Source organism: Sebastes umbrosus, chromosome 3 (assembly GCF_015220745.1).
Source record: "Sebastes umbrosus isolate fSebUmb1 chromosome 3, fSebUmb1.pri, whole genome shotgun sequence".
In the NCBI taxonomy this organism is placed as follows: domain Eukaryota; kingdom Metazoa; phylum Chordata; class Actinopteri; order Perciformes; family Sebastidae; genus Sebastes; species Sebastes umbrosus.
This window is the reverse complement of record NC_051271.1, coordinates 14,044,459-14,065,685: the sequence shown is the minus strand read 5'-3', so window position 1 is coordinate 14,065,685 and position 21,227 is coordinate 14,044,459. Positions and strand designations below refer to the sequence as shown.

The 21,227-nt window shown below is 38.5% G+C and overlaps 1 protein-coding gene across 13 annotated transcripts in view; it reads right to left on the bottom strand.

Moving 5' to 3' along the window:
* The window catches only part of ctnna2 (catenin (cadherin-associated protein), alpha 2), a 375,732-nt gene that overhangs the window by 175,093 nt on the left and 179,412 nt on the right, over window positions 1–21,227 (bottom strand). Inside the window, exon 8 of one of the 13 annotated variants that reach the window (XM_037765891.1) lies at window positions 11,591–11,635. The exons of 11 other annotated variants lie outside the window; for them this stretch is intronic. In XM_037765891.1, coding sequence (XP_037621819.1) covers window positions 11,606–11,635 — 30 coding nt within the window. In that variant the 3' untranslated portion in view covers window positions 11,591–11,605. Of the gene's footprint in view, window positions 1–11,590; window positions 11,636–17,460; window positions 17,772–21,227 lie in introns of those variants that run through there. One more of the 13 variants, XM_037765893.1, reaches the window with a different exon arrangement.

The following is a 21,227-nucleotide window of genomic DNA, read 5'->3' as shown; positions in this document are numbered from 1 at the left end:
AGGAGCAAAGACCACTACTACATATTATTGTTATTATTACTTACAGTGTATATTGGTTCATCTGTTAATTAATAATATATCTCAGCATACTTAACAGAGTTCATTGAAATTTGATGAGCCATGAGCATGGAAGACCTCAAGCAGCAGTACATGTAGCTCAGATGGTAAAGGCTGTGGTTAACCATTGGAGAGTATAGGGTTGGTGTTTCGATCATATCAAAGTGTCTCTAAGCCAAGACAGTGAACTCGGAGTTGCTTCCCAAATGTACTGTAAGACGCTCTGGATACAAGTGCATGATGAAAGTGAAGATTGTTTTGGGTGTGGACAGCAACAACATGTAGCAATTTATAAATATCTTTATCTTTTGGCTCATAACTACTGAACCATGAAATGCAGGAAGATAGCACTATAGCAACAAAAATGAGTTTAGACTTCAAACTCAGTGAGTCACTTGAATTTTCGCACTACGCATACTTGTAACTACAACTGTAACGCTACTCTCGCCATCGGCCACTTAGCATAACTGTCACTATCACTATGTCTATTCAGATGGAAATCCAGAGAGAGAGAGAGAGATACAGACTAAGACATTCTACACGTTTTCTATTAATAAAATAATTAATTTAGATGAGCTTGGTGGAGATAATGTGCCTGCCTTCTAGCTTCACTACATTTATTTAAGGTTTGTTATTGGAGTTTGTGCCGCATTGGAATATTTATTCTAAGTACCATATCTTTGTCCTTCTTTTGCAGCCTGTCATTTGCATCCGCTGACTTGAATACAGAATCATACTTGTTAACATTTTAGCCCTGAAGCATGAGGATGACTTGTGTGTGTGGAGTGAATACATCATTCACTTCTGTCTCTGATAGTGATTCATGGCCTACAGCCTTTTGTGGCTGACAAAAGATAGACAGCTCACTGGCCTGCTCCCAACATGCCCCCAATACACATCTCTAACACAACTGATACTGTAGCCTAGAAACTTTTAACTTAACATGTAAACAAACACTGAGTCTGCCAGGCTGCATGTTAAGCTTTTAAAAATCCATCAAATGTGAATCGCAGTGCCAGCAATAAGTAGAGACACACTGTCAAAAACAGAAGTCTAAAACAGGGTTATATATTCACGGATATCCAACAGGAGTCTACAGAGCCCAATATATGTCACTGAGAACAAAAAATAATACAAATTTCAAGCTCTTTCTCTCACTTTTTCGCCACCCAAATAAAGTCACAAATCCATTCTTTAATGAAAAATATATAGAAGCTGTATAGATTAACTGCTGCCCCACGCACAGGTCAATGTTTAAACATTTTTTTCCACATTCCAGTGCCTAATTTGTGTTGCTTTAGTTGGTGGAGGCGTACATACAGACCTCTCAATAAATCATTATGCTTTTCATGTGCAGTTCAGCCCCTTTCTTTTTTTCTCTACAATTTCACAGAGTTAATCTGCTATGTTAATAAATCTTACCCATTATGTTCACGTCACTGAATTATCAGTTTATAATACAAGCGTCTCCAAATAAAGATTGGGCATTTTTGCACATGTGGCACAGCAACTTCATTACATTTTTTATTTTACTGTACAAACTCTCATCCCGACTCATCATATTTTGCTGCTTTGGCAAAAGCCTTTTTCGTAGTATCTTGACAAGTTCTGTCGATCAAAATCGAAATATTAAAATATTTAACCGCGACTAATTGCATGATTGTCCACAGTTAATCACGATTAATCGCACATTTTTTTTTATCTGTTCAAAATGTACCTTAAAGGGAGATTTGTCAAGAATTTAATACTCTTATCAACATGGGAGTGGGCAAATATGCTTGCTTTATGCAAACGTATATATTTATTATTGGTTATCAATTAACAACACAAAACATTGACAAATATTATCCAGAAACCCTCACAGGTACTGCATTTAGCATAAAAAATATGCTCAAATCATAACATGGCAAACTGCAGCCCAGCAGGCAACAAAAGCTGTCAGTGTGTCAGTGTGCTGACTTGACTATGACTTGCCCCAAACTGCATGTGATTATCATAAAGTGGGCATGTCTGTAAAGGGGAGACTCGTGGGTACCCATAGAACCCATTTTCCATCACATATATTGAGGTCAGAGGTCAAAGGACCCCTTTGAAAATGGCCATGCCAGTTTTTCCTGGCCCAAAATTTAGCATACATTTGGAGCGTTATTTAATCTCCTTTGCAACAAGCTAGTATCACATGGTTAGTACCAATGGATCCTTAGGTTTTTTAGTTTCATATGATAACTATCACATGTCTTCCCTCTACCTTTAAATCTGAGCCCGCCACAATCTTAAAAAACGGTGGGTGGGTATGTGGGTGAATGGGGGAAAGAGGTCTCAACCCATTTTGGAAAAGTGATGTATTATTTTCAAAATCAATAAAAATATGTGATAGAAAAAAAAAAAAACGTACATGTGGAAACGTAAAAAAGAGCTGATTTCACATTGCTGAAAATCTGCGCGCTTTTTCAAGACAATATCGACCTGCTAATCTCCATAGTGTATTTATTTTCCACCTCAGGTTAAAGTGACTTTATCTGCCTGCGGGCTTCTGAATAACAAACCTACGATGAGTTGAAAACATAACTTATGTTAAATAATGTTCAGTTGTGATAACGGTTAAAGACTGTCAGTAGATCAGCGGTGGCCTCCTGCTTTAAAGGAGGATCATTTATTTAAAGTGTGTCATGATCATTGACTAAGGTTCTGTTCCTGGGACTCGATGTTTGCTTCCCGGAGGGGATGCGGTCTTGATGGCTGACAAGTTTTGCTGTTTAAAACAATCAGCATTATTTTAGTACATTTTTGAATAAGTTCCTTGATTACTGTGCTGCTATGGGGCTCCACTTTTACTTTACATATCTGTGCTGATATCAGACTGTGGCTCTGTCGCTTATCGCTTTAGTGCATGTCAGCGAGCACTGAACTTCAATGTGCTAACAGTATTAACGTGTGTTTTGATATTTGTCCTCTTTTGGAGCAGCTGTCTGGATGGAACGTCTCCAACATGACCGGACGTCCAACTCTGCATCGTGTAATTGGTTATAATTTATGAAGGACGGCCATATATCTGATTCCATGCATGTCAGGCTATGAAGTCATCGGAGATAATATATAGTTAATTCGGGGCGCAGTGAAAAATATTGCAGCACGCCAGCCCCTCAGCAGCCACTGAGGCCAGTTCACTCATTAAGTGGCTGTAATAACTGTTTATTTATTAAAAAATAGAGAGTGGCTGTATTTTCACTATTCTGTTTCATTTGCGATGTAAATGTGTTTTGTCGAGATATTGAGTATTGCAGGTTTTTATCTCAGTCAAGGGGAGGGTCCAGAGAAATTATTAATAAGGCTCAGGAGGGTCTGGCTTTTTTTTTTATTTTATAGAATAAAATATTATATTCAGCCCTCCTCCCCATCCCAACAGTTTCCTACTGTCTCTTATAAATAATGAATGAAGTTACAGATGCCGTGACACATGCTTAAAAATGCCCATTCTTAATTTGCAAGACGCTCGTGTCGTTCTTGCTGCTGTGTGATGGCTACAGGTATTTAATATTAATCATAAAAATATTATTCACTGACGTGAACATAAACTCAGGCCTCCTCCAACCAGAGCCTCAAAAATCGTGGCTTTTACGCTCTCTTTAATGAATATTGATCAATCTCGTATAGATGGAATGAAATACTGTATATTTGTCATTAAGGAATGGCTTAACAATATTAAATAAACACACAAACTACGGGAACTACACAACACAGCAGGCTGAGATACAGTTAGCCAGTTACTATATCTACACAGATGTATAGAGTAGGCTATGTTAGATATATAACCACATATAGAAGGAGCATACTATGTAACTCAAGCAGTTTATCATCTAAAACAAACATGATGATATGCCATTGACCTGAAATAACCTTGGAGAATTTACTTGTTGTAAATACAAGACTTCCCTCCTTTACTGTAACATCAGTTGATTCCAGAGAGCTCTGCTGATTTGCATTAGGAAAAAAAAAAGTGCTATTAGCATATCTCAGCTGTACTGGCACCGTTTTTGCTTACTACTAGGAAAACAAGCAGACTCAAACGAGAAGACACATATTCAAAATCGCTTTTTAAGATGGATGCTGTTTTTTGCATTTGGCAATAATGATGTCCTACATGAACACGCAATCTTCTGTTTAAGTTAGAACAGTTTATTTTCTATTTCTGCATTTGGGGTTTCATCTGTACTTCTCTCACTGGTTTTGAAGTGGACAGGTGTCCGATGGAAAAAAGGAGAGCTCCCATATTTCAGTGCAGCGATCAGAACTGAGCAATATTTGAATCAAAATGTGATGACAGTAGTGTGCTTGTTTGCTTACACTACTTTTCACACGGGGTAACTTAACACGAGGCTGAGAAGTAGTGTTTCACTGCCGTCTCTGGTTGAAAGTCTGTTGCCTCGGACCACAGCCAGCATCACTGTTGGGTGTGGTCAGAAGGTGTGCTCAGTTGCAACCGTAACCACACCCGATAAATGTCAGAGGTAAGGATGCACCGATCCGACTTTTTCAGTCCCGATGCGATACCTGGGCTTTGGGTTTCGGCTGATACCGAGTACCGATCCGATACCAGTGTTTAATTATTAAACTGTATGCCTCATTGTGTGGAAGTGGATCATTCTTTTATGTGTAAGGAAACATCAGGTTTCACTTACTCTCCTAACTTTTTAAAACAAAATGTAACAAAATAAATAGATACAAATTTAGATATTTATTATTAAAATAATAAATCTTTAAATTAACAGGAATTACAATTCAGGTGTAAACCCTTTTAATGCAGCAACAAATTGGTCAAAACAGGAATTAAAATTATAGTATATAATGTATATAGTATATAAACATAGAATTTAATTTAATAGATTGTCCCCATTTTCAACGATATCCGATCCAGCTAGTCGAGACGGTATCGGCCCGATATCCGATCGGGTATCGTATTGGCGCATCCCTATTTAGAAGGTCCTGGATTACGCATGTACATCCCTGCAGCAAGTTGAGCAGTTAAACCACTGAATAAAAAAATACAGATTTTTTTTTTTCAATACTTAGACTTTGTTTCTTATTTAGTCATAAATATTTAATGTTGCTGAAAAAAAAAAAGAAATATCATTGAAACCAGTTTTTCAGGGGCTTTAATGACGGGTGTGTGTCTACATGAAATAATGTCTCCAAATCAAATTTCCCTTGTGGGACAATAAAGAATTAAACAGAATTGTTATCCACTCACAAAAATCATATTTTGTGCTTGGAGCTTGTAACTTTAACTCACTAGCAAGCAGTGCCACCAAGGTAAAAAGTGCCACCAGAGCTATGAAACAAAACTTATTCCATGATCTATGTACATATATGCATAATGAATACATTATTTGCACACTGTATGCATAAGTGATCCATGTCACTGACATGAATGAGGCATACATACACAGAGATGGTGATACATCACATGATGGAATATTTCACTGTATAATATTATATTATACTATGTCAAAAGTATGTGATGACATGTATCATTAATGTAAATCACATAAACACACAAAGTACAGTAGATCTCCGTCAACGTCAAAACGAGAGCCTGCAGTTCAAAAAAAGTCCGCAGAGAGCTGCACCCTGCCCTCACCCAGCCACCTAGAAGCACCAGTGACACTCAAACGAATTAAGGGTGCCATTCTGAGCAATTATGGAATTTAGTGGTCACATTGTCAGAATGATTTGGCCAGAGAGGGATGATTCAATTAATACATCACAGGTCATTAGCCATGTTCTCCTTTGGCCAGCGGAAGAGGCAGTCCTGAAGGTACCAAATGACCAGTAAAGTGGAGCGTAATGCAATTTGATTTTTAGAGTTATTAGATGATGAGAGAGGGAGAAGGAGAAAGAGACGGAAAGACCGACAGATAGACTAAGAGACACGGAGAGGAAAATAGAGAGAGACAAATTGTTTTCCTAATTATGTTTTTTGGCCTTTCCCTGTTCCATCGCTGCTGTTTGTGATTTCATTCTCTGTGAGTATTTGTCTATATAGCGAGGAGGGGCACAAGTGGAGGGATAAGTGTCTCATCATATCAACCGCTGTATTGTTTTGCACAAAGTCGCCACTGAATCACAGATAAATAATGCCAGAAGGAAGATAAAGTGGACAGCTCAGCTCAAATGTACCGACAGGAATTAAAATACCACAAGTACCCGACATAAAAAAAGGTGGGCAGAAATCCTGCTATATGCTTAAACACACACATGCATTCACATGTGACACAGACTTAGATACACTATCTCTCTCACTCTATATATATATCTATCTACCGATGACAAGGACAGCGTGAGCACAGCTAAAACAAGAAATAATTCAAAGCAAATATCCACCGTTGACTCCTGTCTCTTTACAATAAATTACATCCGCTATCTTGCGTCTTTGTGGTCGCAGGTGAGGGCATATCTATGCTGATGGCAGCCATGCTGCTCCCTGGTGAGAGTTCATTAAACTCTGATTACCCTTGCCCCAACTGTTCCCCTCGCCCGCCACCAGTGCAGACGGACAGTCAGAGGAAAGAAAGCATGTTTACTGACGAGGAGCGGGGGGAACTTCCAAGCCTCCGGGAATTTAGCTGGGCTGTGATGAGATTATGGCGTATGCGCCGCACGGGATATTGCAACTTCACATTCATCACTGGCCCAAAAAGCATCTTTTTCCCATACACTATTATTGGAAAAGGAGGGGCAGTAAAACGGTGAATATTTATTGAGTGTCAAAAACCCCCCAAAATGACTCTTTTTATTATTTGAATTGAATCCATCCAGTCCAATAACATTTGGGAATTCCAGAAGAGCCGTATGATTCAATTATTTTATCTCATTCATGTGTGCGAGGAGCCAGTAGGAAGTCAGCCGGCTTGGCCGACGGAAGTCTGGGACGTGCATGCTCTCCACTGGCTCGGCAGGAGAGGGACAAGGTCTGCCTGTTCTATGGGCCCACAAATATGGAAGCATGAGGAAGCCAGCAGAGACTTTTCCAGCCTACGTGCCCAGTGAACAACTTTAATGGAAATGAATGGGGTGTCATCTTTAAACGTGATATCCAGTTGTCCTTAACCCTTTAAAAATTGACCTTATTTGCATGATTCTGTTTAAATCAATCTAAAATAATAACCATAATAGCTAGAGCATGAATTCTTTTGACAGCCGAAACTTGTATGCTTGTGATGGCGTCATTACGTCACGTAGGGTACAAAACCTGGTGACAACATGCGGTGGTGCCAGAGTATTGCCTCATAATGGCCGCAAAAGATCGTTGTTAACATGATCCTGTTTAAATCGATCTAAAATAAAAAGCATAATAGCCGGAGCATTCATTGTTTTTGCAGTGGAAAGCACCAACAGTCAACACCTTGTGCGCTTGTGAAGATGTCATTACTTTACGTTATGTGCGGAGCGTAACAAAACCAAAAAAATCTAAATGCCTTTGCACTCAATCTGAGCATATCTCAAAAACTAAAAGATGTATAGTTCAAATAACTTAAGGAGTGTTAAGATATATTTTGTATATTTAGTAACATTTTATGAAAAACATGTCCAATTTTTGTATTTTTTTTATTTGACACTATTTCAATACTGTTATTGATTATTAAAGTTTATTGACTGACATAACCTTGTAGCTTATGTTGTACAGATTTAGGAAAATGAATAATGTGTAGATACTCCAAGAAATGACTTCACAATAAGCAAGAGTACCAACTTAAAGTAATACATTCTTGGGTACTTCTAATACAGAGAATGATACCTCCATGTATAGGTATACAGTACATGTCTAACATAAGATAGTTTATTTTATGTTATGTCTGCCTTCTCTCAGCTCCCTGACGTGATGCTAACAATTTTCCAATATTCTTTTAGCAAATATTAAACAGTTGAATTAACTTCTTAAGATGAAAATTATGTTTTTTTTTGTGTCAACACATGATGTGAAACATTGTGATGTCTCACGCAGAAATACATTTTCTGACCCATCTGAAATCTTGGGAAAGTCTCCAGTGACGATTTCAACAGCAACGCCATGAAATATACATTAAAAAAAAAAAAAAAATCACTTTGAAGTCAAAGTATTGTAACAGACTTCTTACAAGCCAGACCTATATGTCCTCGGATACCTCCGTTATGAGCGGAAGAGACTCCATTAGACTTGTTATTCAAGTCAAAGACCACTGTGACCTGACAGGACCCTCTGAGTACAGTAATGGGGTCAGATTGGATTATATGTTACACTCATTTGAATTCACATGCGCACAGTATATGCAACTTACTCTTGTATGAAGACTCATTTAGTATGTACATAATTGTATAGCTAGCTGTGCCTGTATTTGCAGGAAAGAGCTGGCAAGCTGTTTCCCACACATACTGTTTTATGATTGACAAAATAAACGGCCAAGCCTACTGCCCTTGAAGAGAGACAGCTAACATCACTGTTGGGTTCTTTATATGTCTTAAAATAGTACCTTTGAGCAGCGTTTTCAGTGTTTCATTGGGCAGCAGACAGGAACTGAGAAACTGGCAAGCTTCAACATAAAATAATCCAAGCTCTGTGTAGTACACAGTTTTTTTTAAAGCAGCCAAATGTGATTGAAGTTGGAAAAAACACAAGGCTCAACTGAATATGTTTTTATTTTCCTAAAAAAACGATCAACAATTAATTATGGTAGCTGAAAATGAAAATTATAGTTTCTATTCAATTGGTAGATGTGTCCTAAACCTTTTTTTCCCCACAATCCTCTAGGGTCAGGTGCAGGACAAATGAGGGAAAATATACACACACTTTTTGCAATCAGGTTTTTAGTGTACCAGCATGGGTATGTGAAGGATAATTAAGGTCTAGTTGGGCTCAGGCTTCAGCACACATGGTACAGTTAAAGCGAATGCTTGAATTTTCAGGCCCACTGAAACCTCTAATTTAGCTCCTCAGTCTAATGGCACTCTACATCTCCATCTCCAGAGCCCTCTGAGGGGTCCTGCTGGAGCAACTATGATTAAAAGAAAAGTAATCTCTCGTCAGGGTAGAGCGAAAACTATCATAAAAGCCTGCTTAATTACAGAAGGACTGTGGACACATGGCCAATTTCAAGCTATGGGCTCCCTACTTACAGACTTTCATTTTAAGAGAACACGCCATCGATGTCTGTGCAGCAATGACCAGTGATGACAACCCCCCTCCTCCACCCGGCAAACACATATCTCTCTGCCTCTTGCCCCTGGAGCATGCCAACCTAGCAGCTGGCAGGGAGCTGATGAATGGCAGACGACCAGCAGCTGAGGCAATGCTGCTCTTCTTCCTTCAATCCATGAAGTGTGGCTCGGTTGATTCCCTATTTCTACTGAGTCACTGCTCAGAGGCGGCACTGTACTGTAAATGTTTCTGCCTTCCGATCGAATATTTTTTTATCCGTCCCGTTCTTATGGATCCAACCTCATTCAAGGATTCCACAAACATTTAACGCGTGTTGTTGCATCAAAGGATTCGTTCCAACTGCTGCACCCCCACGCCTCCCCACACCACCAGCCCATCCATTCTCCTGTTAAACAGTCTGCCCCCGTAGCCCTCCCAGTTGGCAAGTGTCCTCCATTTCCTCATTCCTTCCTGTTTCTCTGTGGGGCCTCCGTTCCTGCTGATGTCTGTGGTTTGGGCCCGTGGCGCAGCCTCCTCGCAGCTAGAGGCGGCTCAGCCATCACACACATCAAATCAGAGTAAAGAGCAATCGATAGCGTGCGGTCTAATGTTTATCAAAGCAACACACATCCATCTGATGTGCACGAGGCGAGCCGGTTGCACATCAGCGCTGCAGCGGTGAACGTACACAGAGAGGCTGCTCATTTCGCCTGCTTGTGGAAAATGAGAGGTTGTTTGAAATGCAGAGAGATGCTTATTTTTAATTATGCATTTAGTTGGAGCAGGGAATGCATAATGTGGGCTGCGTTCACGAAGGGAAAGTATAATGACAAGTCAAAATGTATTTACTGCCCCCACACAGAAGAACAGATTTGTACACGGGGACTAATTCACATTAAGATTATATCCCCCTCATTTCTTTTGAAACTGCATCGCTTTGATCTTGTGTAGGGGGCAATTTACATTAAGATTATATACTCCCATTCGCTTCAAAACAACAATGCTTTGATGTTATGTATCAGTAAGGAGCGGCGTATTATATTTCTCTTGAAGCTGTGGACAACCGTGTCGTATTCTACAACAACCATGTCTACAACTGAAACCAATTCAGAGGTATCACTAAATATCATCAACGGAAATATCCCCATATAACCAATTATTGCAAAATGAAAACAAAAAAATGGTAACAGATCCGCAAATGTCATGGTAATTAGGTGATCATTAGCAAGAAACCTATTTAAAAATGTCTTTGGAATTACTGCCAAATTACCCCAATATTTACCTAAAAATATATCGAAAATGACTTTATTATAAACATTATTTCATAATGCTATGCTAAAATAGCACATAATGGTTAAAATAGGGCCCTTAGGCTTGAGAAGCGGCTGTGCGCTGCTCTTCATCGCAGATGGAAAACCAAATCTAATAGAAAACACTTCTGATCAGGCACAAATCTCACCATTGTGTGACTTATTTTCTACACAAATGTAATCTGTTTTTTTTTTTAAAGAAATTAAGAAATAAGTTATTTGCTAATTATTATCTATTTATCAGCAGACATGGAAATAAAGCATATCAATTAACTTTGTATTATTTTCCTGGAAATACATTCAATAAATTACCAGCTATTGGGAAATAGAGGAATACAATTATTAAATAATGTTTATAATAAAGTATTTTTTGTTCAATTTTGAGGTAAATATTGGGGTAATTTGGCAGTAATTCAAAAATAAATTTCAAATAGGTTACTTGCTAATTATCACCTAATTACCATGAAATTTGCGGACCTGTAAAATGAAGTGTTACCCAAAAAAACGACAGTAATATGTGGTGGTACTGCATAGAAGAAACCATCTCATAACTCTCTAAGCTCTTTCAGCCATGATCCAGTGTGTCCACGGGCATGAGCCACTGTAGTAAAAGCACACATGGATTTTCAAGCGCTCCGACTGGAATTGTGTGTTCTGCTAGCCTGCTTACTCACACAGTAGCCTCCAAACCCAGTCTTATCAAGCTGGAGAGGTTCTCGGGGCTTTTTTGAGAGTCCTTTAGACACATTTAAAGCTACAGAAACACGAAGAGACGCTTGGGAATATAAATATCCAATGAATGTATTACATGATGAGCAATAGTGCAGCAGTTCTTTGAGTAACAGAATCAAGCCAACAAAACAGCAGCCGCGGTGGTGGTGGTGGCGGTGGCGGTGGGTTGCAGCGGGACACCAGCCCCTGGGTGCTTGTCAAGTACTATTACTTGCTGCAGTATGCTGTCTACTGGCAGACAAGCAAATAACCATATGAGAACTGTTAAAATCTGCTCTCCTGCATGCACTTCTCATGCGCTTTTTTATGCTCCTGCAGATTTCTCGGTGAAAAGTTAACAACAAAGGTGTTGTAGGCGATGCATCTGTCAGAGAGAACACAAGCACTTGTGTTTGTGCCACGTGTGTACGTGCACGCGCACACATCTGTCCATACACCGTTTGTTAATAGAAAATGCCCAGGGCTCACTTAGAGTTGCAAATGGGCTTTGTTGCAAGATGCAGGGAGAGTGAGAGAGGTATTGAAAGGAAGCATGCAGATACATATTTTTTTTTTTTTTGTCAGGCGGCGCATGACCCACATGGTGTGGACCACTTTCTCAACAGCAGACAAAAAGCAATCATTATTTTAGCACTAGGGCGGATTAGCAAGGCTTACCAGGAATTTTATCACTCTCCCATAATGTGCTGCATGGTATTAGCATAATGCGAAAAATGATTAGACACCCTTTATCTCTGAATCACATAGGGTAACTATGCAATTATTAATAGGAGCTGGCCCAAAACATGTCCTGCTATATGTGGAGCTTATCATGCTTTTTGATAAAAAAAAAAAACAACAACAAAAAAAAACATGTTTGTTGCAAATTTAAGGACAGAATCAGATTGAAAGGGAGTGTTTTTGTGAAACCCACTGTAAAGGAGGTGCTGCATGCACTCCCTTAGAAATCATTTGAAGACCCACCTACACTCATCCCCACTGTCCCCATTACTGATCACAGTCAGATGCTATGGTAGTGTTGTTGCAGTTAACGGTTGGATATACAGGACCATTTTCAAATTCAAGAAGACAGACATAAAACAATTGATTTTTGGATTTAGATTTTCATCCTAATGTCACTGGTATCACAACCTTGAAAGTCAAGGTCATAATCCAGCATTACAGCCAAAGCAACAAGGGAGACAGACAGATATCTTAAATTGTCTTGTTCATTTCAACCTCACGGCACAATAAACTTGTCTAATAAACTTGTCTCTGTAGTTTTGAATTGTTCCAGAAAAGTGGAACTTATGAAATAATAAAATCAATACATTTAATAAAGACTGCTGTGCTTGTTTTTTTTCTGTAGAACAAAAAAATATAATGAGTATAAAATATGAACAATACAAAGATATGTCTAAAAAATAGGGCTGTCAAAGTTAACGCGATAACGCAAATTTGTTTTAACGCCACTAATTTCTTTAACGTATTAACGCAACCAATCTTTCGGAGGTTGTACGGGCTCAGTTTTAAAGCTAGTGTGAAGATTCTGGCATCATATGAAAACCTAAGGAATCTATTGATACCATTAGTCATACTAGCTTGTCACGAAGGAGGTTAAACAACGCTCCAAAGTCACGCTAAATTTTAACAAGGAAAAGCTGTCATGGGAGTCTCCCCTTTAGAGACATGCCTGCTTTATGATAATCACATGCAGTTTGGGGTAAGTCATAGTCAAGTCAGCACACTGACACACTGACAGCTGTTGTTGCCTGTTGGGCTTAAGTTTGTCATGTTATATTTGAGCATATTTTTTATGCTAAATGCAGTACCTGTGAGGGTTTCTGGACAATAATTGTCATTGTTTTGTGTTATTAATTGATTTCCAATAATAAATATATACATACATTTGCATAAAGCAAGCATATTATCCCACTCCCATGTTGATAAGCGTATTAAATACTTGACAAATCTCCCTCTAAGGTACATTTTGAACAGATTAACTATGGACAATCTTGCTATTAATCGTGATTAAATATTTTAATAATAATAGATAGACAGCCATAATAAAAATATCTATAGTTTTAGAGAAGACTGGTTGAATTAATGGTCAAATAGTTTAAATGCACAAACTCTTTTATATAGCACTGTACATAAATGGATTTGGCCCTCAATTGTAAGGTGAGCGCTCCGTTAGTTTACCCAGTGTTCATGAGGAGAATCACGGTGGGCTCATTGGAAAAGCTGAATTGAGAAGGAAAGCAAACACATTTGTTGTGGAAAGACAGCATCTTGCCTCAACAACATATTCCTGTATTTACTTGGTTCTCAGCTCATTTATTCCTTAATGGCTTATTTACTGCATGCTATTTATCATTTAACTAATGCAATACTAACAGGACTCACTGCAACAGTAGACCATCAAGAATAACAAAATAATAAAAACAAAGAAGGCCGACCATATGTGCAGGTGCGGTGAAAACATAGCAGAAGAGTCAAAATTACAGAAAGACTGCAATACTGTAAATATCATTTATAATTTAGTAAATGTTATTTTTTAAATTAATTATTTTCCTCATATGTACAGTACTTCCATTCCTGTAGTTGAATGAACCATTGTGTAACGTGAAGTATGGGGCTTTATAAAACGGGTAGCTCAAATCAAGCAATCTGATTGGTTCATTCATAGCCATGGTATAATACCCACATACCACTGCTATGACGTCTAATTAACTATTTCGATAATCAATTAATCGGTTTGAGTAAAAAAAAAGTAAAAATTATCTGATTCCATTTTCTTAAATGTGAATATTTTCTGGTTTCTTTACTCCTTTATGACAGTAAACTTAAAATCTTTGAGTTGTGGACAAAACAAGACATTTGATGACGTTGTCTTGGGCTCAACTGGTACCAGATGTGGTGCTTAAATTTTAGAGTTTGGCAAATGTTTAGCATGTTCCTTAAGAAAATACTGTATGTCCCAGAGAGGACAGATGTCTTAGAAATGCTACTTATGATCAAATAAATTATTCAGGACAATAAATGGGATCTCTGTGAGGAGCATATGAACAGAAGAGGCAATGGGATTCTAAACAGCTGGTTTATAAGCTCATGGAGACTTTGTTTATGTGTTTGGTCCAAACAGGACTTCCTGCTGGCCTGTTTTGATTACTGTGTAACCTACTGTGAGCCTGGGGACTGCTGACTCTTTGTGGTGAGAATCCCTTGTTATTTTGCTTCCTCAAGATGACATGTCGAGAGTGTAAAGATTTGTGATGGCTTGAAAAGACAAAACAAAGAGAATGGAATCAACAGAAAGATGCTTTCTCTTTTTTTTTCCAACTTCACATCTCCAAGGCCTGCTGTCTACCATCCTTTTAAGTAGGGCATTTACATCCCAACCTTACACCCATTCACACATAGTCCAGGTTTTTTTCCTGAATTTTAGCTGACAGTGTGTCTACGCAATTCTTGCTCTTCCTTGCCTTGTTGCAATTTCATAAAGGAAGATTTGAAACAGAGAGGCTTTATGTGTCAAGTGAAGTGTCACAAGAAAAAAAACAAAAAAAAGCAGCAGGGTGACACTGCCTAAAATCATTGTGGCAGCTTCAAACATGTGTTTGTAACCGTGAAATGGAGCATAGAAAAGAAATCAAAACATATGCTGGATTCTATTCTCACCAAATAAATGTAACAAACACCATGAAAGGCACTTTCGGTTGACTAGAAAATTATTGGATGTGACAACATCTGTTGACGGGACACAACTTCATTAGCATGCCTTTCGATGATAGCAGGATGACGTGTCATAAGAAATTGTTTTTTTCCCTTTCTCCCCCCCCCCCTTCCTCTATGTGCTGTGAATGCTGATTTCTGGCGTCTTTCAGCGGATCCCCGAGCTTAGCTTTCATCAGTGGTAGGCCGCCTGTCTGACTGACCTGTTTGAGTAAAGGTGAGCAGCATCACATAGGTCCCAAGGCCAGTTGCACAAAAAAAGAAATGATTAAAGAGGTAGGGAGGGAGAGAGATCCACCAGCAAGCAGCCGGCAGCATCAGTCCTCAATTTCTTTCTCTGTGTCTCCACCTCTGTCACTAATTCACACCTTCCTGCTAATACCTCTCTCAGCATCTCTCTGCTCTTCATCTATCCACTGGTCGGATCTACAAAAACCCGTTCTTCCTCATATCAGCACCTCCTCTGACTCAACCCCTCCATCCTCTTTCTGTATTTTCCCTCCTTTGCTCTGATTGAAGCACAGATGGTTTCCTTTAGAGATTATCGAGTTTATTTAGGTGTGAAGCTCGCCTTCTTTACACTGAATGTCATAAAATGTGGAGAATGGGAGTTTTCAGATTTGGCCTTGGCAGAGCGTCCCAAAGCAATATATATATAAATCTTCATATTATGTATCATATATACCTTTGGCTCCAATATTCTATATGTATACCGTAATATCAACAACAATGCATGTTAATCATCACATCAATACAAACGAATAATTTCACACTAATTTCTTTAACGCACTAATGCCATCGATCTTTGGGAGGTTGTGGCTGACTCAGTTTTAAAGGTATAGTGAAAATATTAGCATCATATGAAACTAGGAAACCTAAGGATCCATTGGTGCCATCCATGTTATATTAGCTTGTCGTAAAGGAGGTTAAATAACGCTCCAAACTTACACAAAATTTTGGCAAGGAAAAACTGGCATGGATGGTCCCTTGACCTCTAATCTCAAAATATGTGAATGAAAATGGGTTCTATGGGTACCCACGAGTCTCCCCTTTACAGACATGCCTTCTTTATGATAATCACATGCAGTTTGGGGCAAGTCATAGTCAGGTCAACACTGACAGCTGTTGTTGCCTGTTGGGCTGCAGTTTGCCATATTATGATTTGAGTATATTTTTTATGCTAAATGCACCTGTGAGGGTTTCTGGACAATATTTGTCATTTTTTTGTGTTGGTAATTTTTTCCAATAATAAATATATGCATACATTTGCATAAAGCAAGCATATTTTTCCACTCCCACGTTGATAAGAGTATTAAATACTAGAACAATCTCCCTTTTAAGGCACATTTTAAACAGATCAAAAATGTGTGATTAATCACGATCAACCATGCGATCAATGTCAATTCAATATTTTAATCAATTGACAGCCCTAATAAAAACTAATCAATTTAATTCTTATGGTTCAACTGACAATATAAATCAGTTAGAAACACTATACTTGCAAGCAGGAACAGCTATTACTTAGGTCCATGTGGCATGACTCATAAGGCAGTAGTATATATGTAATATTATTAATATAATAAACACGGTGAAAAGGAAAACAGTATAATAAACAGTAGTAGTGCATAGGGATTTGCATGGGTTAGTCTAGGGCTCATGAGCTGCTACACATCATTACAAGCAAGGTCAGTAGTTTGCTGTGTTGCATCAAAACATACCACCCCTGACTAAATATTGATTTTCAATATTTTTCTACATTGATGCCTGTTGCAGTGCATATCAGATGAGTAATACCATAAAGCATGCCGATGATCGACTTATGAAGGAGTTTAACCAAAGACTTAGTGGTACAAAGACAACATCTGCCAACTGGATACAGTGCTGGATGAAAAGACGTGTTTCAAACCAATGCAGAAGTACTATGTCTTTCATCTTTTTTTAAATAGATTATTTCCTTTAATGCTACAATCTGCTGCCATTTTTTTTTGAATAAGTTCTACATTAATTTTGCTAAGTTATTCACTGCACTGGGGCCATCTGTGCTCCTTCAATTTTAGGACATAAGAGCTTTTTAGTACTCTGCCCAAGAAGGATAAAGAGAGGTAGCTTCAATTATAGAGATGATATAGAGCGGTGATGTCTTCAGTAGATGTTGCAATACGTTGAAATCACATATCAGACAAAGTGTAAAATGAGATAATTTTGGCTGAAGAAGTCTGGGTTGAAATCTGACAGGGGATATGATCATATCCAGTGACATTTTCTCTATCTTAACATCTCTGTATATGTAAGTCTGTGCTTTCTATGGCAGACATGTGGTGCCAAAATTCAAGATTCAATGTCTACATCTTGAAGAAATATACAACTACAAGGCATTAAATTATTTAAAAAGTAGTATGTATTTTTTTTTTGTGCAAGTGATTCATAAGAAAATATTAAATCCCCTTAGGTACAATGAGTATCACTTTATTTTGCGCATTTCTTGAAGTCTTCATATGGAATCGTGTTGCTAGTTTCTTGGCATATTTTCTCAAATTAGCCGGGGGATGGAGACGGTGACAGGAATCTAATTACATCCAACAGAATTTACTTATCAACACAAAGTGGCTATAAAAAAACACAAACACTGCCATGGAGATAGCCAAAGGCTGCAACAATTTCAAATAAAATAGATCTATAGGCATGGTGTCAGGGGACAGGGAGATGGGAGATTCCAAAACAACAATTCCTATCAGATTGAGTATATGCATATGGTGAGACATGTCCTCTGGTTGCTCCTATTACCGCTGTAGCAAGATGAAAGGGAGCAAAAAAAAAAGAGAGGAAACCGTCCATGACAATGGTGCAAGTTAGCATTTCAGATTTAGAGAAAAGAACAAACATGCACATCAAGAGATGAAAACAAAAAGCAAGAAGAGTTTTGAGGACTAGTCACGGGTGGATCTAACACCTGCGATGTACAGCATCACAAAATCTGAACAGGCACACAGCATAAAAAGCGGACCCCACATGAACATTGATTATAGCAGCAGATGAAGGAGTAAAACAAAAGATGAGGCAAAGGAAAGAATATGAGAGAGGAAGAGAGGGGGAGATTCGAGAGAGAGACACAGACAGAAGACAGAGATGAATGAGGCAAAGCTTTACAGAGCATGGTTGAGTATGGATCAGCTGATTGATTAATGTCACTTTTGGGGTATCAGAGAATATGGATGAGCGCCGGCTCTGAGGCCATTTGGTAGTCAGATGTAATGCGATTACCGTGACACACCAATATATTACTGCAATTAGAGCAGAAGTATTGGTGTAGTCAGGAAAAGGAGGAGAGTCAATTTCAATCAAGATGGGAGTCTCAACTATGCAGGCCTGTCTGGCATGTGTAACTTGACAAATTGTGTGACAGTTTTCACAGACACAAGTGTAGAGATGTGAAAACAGTTCATTTACGAGCTGCTAATGAGGGCCGACGTTTGATATAGTCAGCCTATTTTCTATAGATGCCGTCGTCAAAGCTGGTAATTCTTTCAGCATCAAAACACGACGCGTGACAGGCTGGAATTAGTAAGGGGGTCTTTGCTGTACGTGCACTTGCACATGGCCTCAGGCAACTCTTAAATACAGGAGATAAAACTGACCTTAGATGAGTACGGTGAGGGGTGAGGTATAAACAACAACAGCAGTTAGCTATGTCAGCACTCAGCAGACCTTGGACAATACTAGTGTGAGTGTTATCCACACTGATGTGGAAGGAAAGGAAAAACAGAGAAAGATCGTCCAATTCAGGACCACTGAAGCATGGAAGAGGCTGTATAGAACAGCTTACATATGGCCCAATGGCCATATGGTTGTTTGCATGCCCATATGTGTGTGTTTGTGCATGTGTGTGACAGAGACAAAGAGAGAGCCGGAGACGGAGATGGAGCTTGGCTATGTTTGTACATGGCAAACAGAGTGATTTCCAATGGATATCCAACTACTGATTTGTTTCAAAATCAGAGAACTGAAGCTTATGTAAATGTTAAGAATGCTACAAGCCTTTACCAAGTTGTTTTTCCTGGTACAAGAACTGTATTTACAGTATTAGATTGTGTGTATATGGAGATCATGAATCACAATGTGGTCACATCAATCAAAAATCATATGTGTTTTTTTCTCTCCTTTGCGAGAAATTTAATTAAAGGTCGGGTTAGAAATGCTGAGAAACTTGCAAGAGTATACTTTATTTTTTTAAATGATTCAAATGAAAAACCCAGCCCAATTTTGCCATCTCTTTTGCAATGAAAGCAGCTAGCAGCATTTGCTCCAAATGTCCCTAAATCTAGAGATGTGGGGCCTTCAAATGAAACTCGTGAGCTCGTGTTTACAACATCGAGTGTCGTGTACACAATGTGCTTCACGTTCAAGTGTTTTTTATAAAATTACAAAGCTTAAAACAATATACGACTAAAATTACAATATATTTACTTATTATACACTGAATAATTTACTGCCAAGGCCTCCGCCATTTCTGACAACGTCAACAAACATGTCACAACTCATAAACTCAGAGCTTTCAGAAATTTTCCACTTATGAGGTCGTGAATACCACATATGGACTCTTTTAGTAAACACGGTAAATCCGACCCAATTTGAAGGCACCAAGAAAATCGACAAGTCAACAACATCGAGCCACTCCCCCAAAATTATCATTATGAACGTAAACAATGAACATGGCTGTTGTTAGTACTCACTGCTGTTAAGATAGCAGCTTGTGGAATATTTAAGAGACTTCAATCGGGCCGCATGAAATGATTGGACGGGATTATTACACTCCTGCGACAGCCACAGATACTGGATTTTTATCTTTTTTTGTTAGAGCATTTTATTTATTGATTGCTGTCGGGATGTAACGAGAATTTCACCAAATATAACAAAAAAATGTGTTTGAATAACACTACCAACCATACTTTCACCATTTTCAGCTCTTTGTGGATGCCTGGCATTGACCTCCCTCTGATTATCCCAGGAATTACTTTGTCCATTATAGGGACCCATGTGGCAAATAAACTGGTCTGAGTTCTACAAGGTTGTCATTCTTTAGTCCTTTTCATTGCCATTCTGTTGCAAGGACAACAACTCTGGTCCAAGTTTACTTTACCACTGGAAAATGAAAAGGGGCTCATTTACAATGTTTGTATTGTCAAGATTGAAAAAGTCTATTTCATATAAATGCTTTCTATTTTATTTGTTCATGCACGCTGTCCTCATCAAGTGTTGTTCCCTTGAACATAAACTTAGCTATAGGCTATGCACTTGTAAACACTCGTCAAACTAATCCTCTGTGGAACAGGGCGTTTGCTGGATTTGGCAGATTAGAGATTTTTGTGAAACTGTTGATAAAAGAAAAGTAAAAAGGCGCTGGTAAGTGTATGGTCGATTATTGTGATGTTTGTTGCCTTTGGCCAATGTCAACTGAGAGCAGTGTCAGCTTTGAACTAAAAGAGACTGAAATAAAGTGTTATGCCAGTCTTATGCTAACCTCATTACAGAAATGCCTAAAGTGTATCTTCTGTGAGCGAGACTTCAGCATATACCTAAATGAATAAACACTCTTTTTACGCATCAGTCATTGCTGTATAATATGTTAACATGACAGTATAGAGTTGGGGAAGAAGGTAGCTGTAGTATTTGTGTCTACTATAGAAGGTTAATCTTCCAAAAAAAGAAAAAAGATCCTTTACCTCAGTTCACTGTTGTCTGTTGCAGTTGGCTCTGAGGAGGTTTTAACGGACCCTAAGAGTTTTCGGGGGGTATAAAAAAAGTGGAAGGAAGGCGATTGGCTTTCACAATGGGTGTTGGAATGGAGCTATCATGGTAGAAGAATCAGTTTTCCAGTTTCGCACCTGTCCCTCTGGAGGGACTTACAGAGAAACTCACAATTTCCCCGACCTTGCCCCAAGCTTCTGAGGAAAGTTGTCGCAGATGTGTTAAAGTTTTTCTTTCTAAATCCCGTTCTCATACTCATGAGTCGGTGTCTGTCTCTGTTCTTTTATTTCTCCCCACACAATACCTATTGTTCATACCTCTGCCTATTTAAAAGAGTGAAGCTATTATTGTCACATTTGAGATATGTGTGTGGTTCGGTGTGTTAAGCTTTTAAGCTATTATGATGCTGAGCATCGCAAAAAAAAAAAAGAAAAAGCAGTTAACAAGCTGAGATAGATTTCAAATACAATTCAGTCTCAAAGACTTTTTTTTTCTTA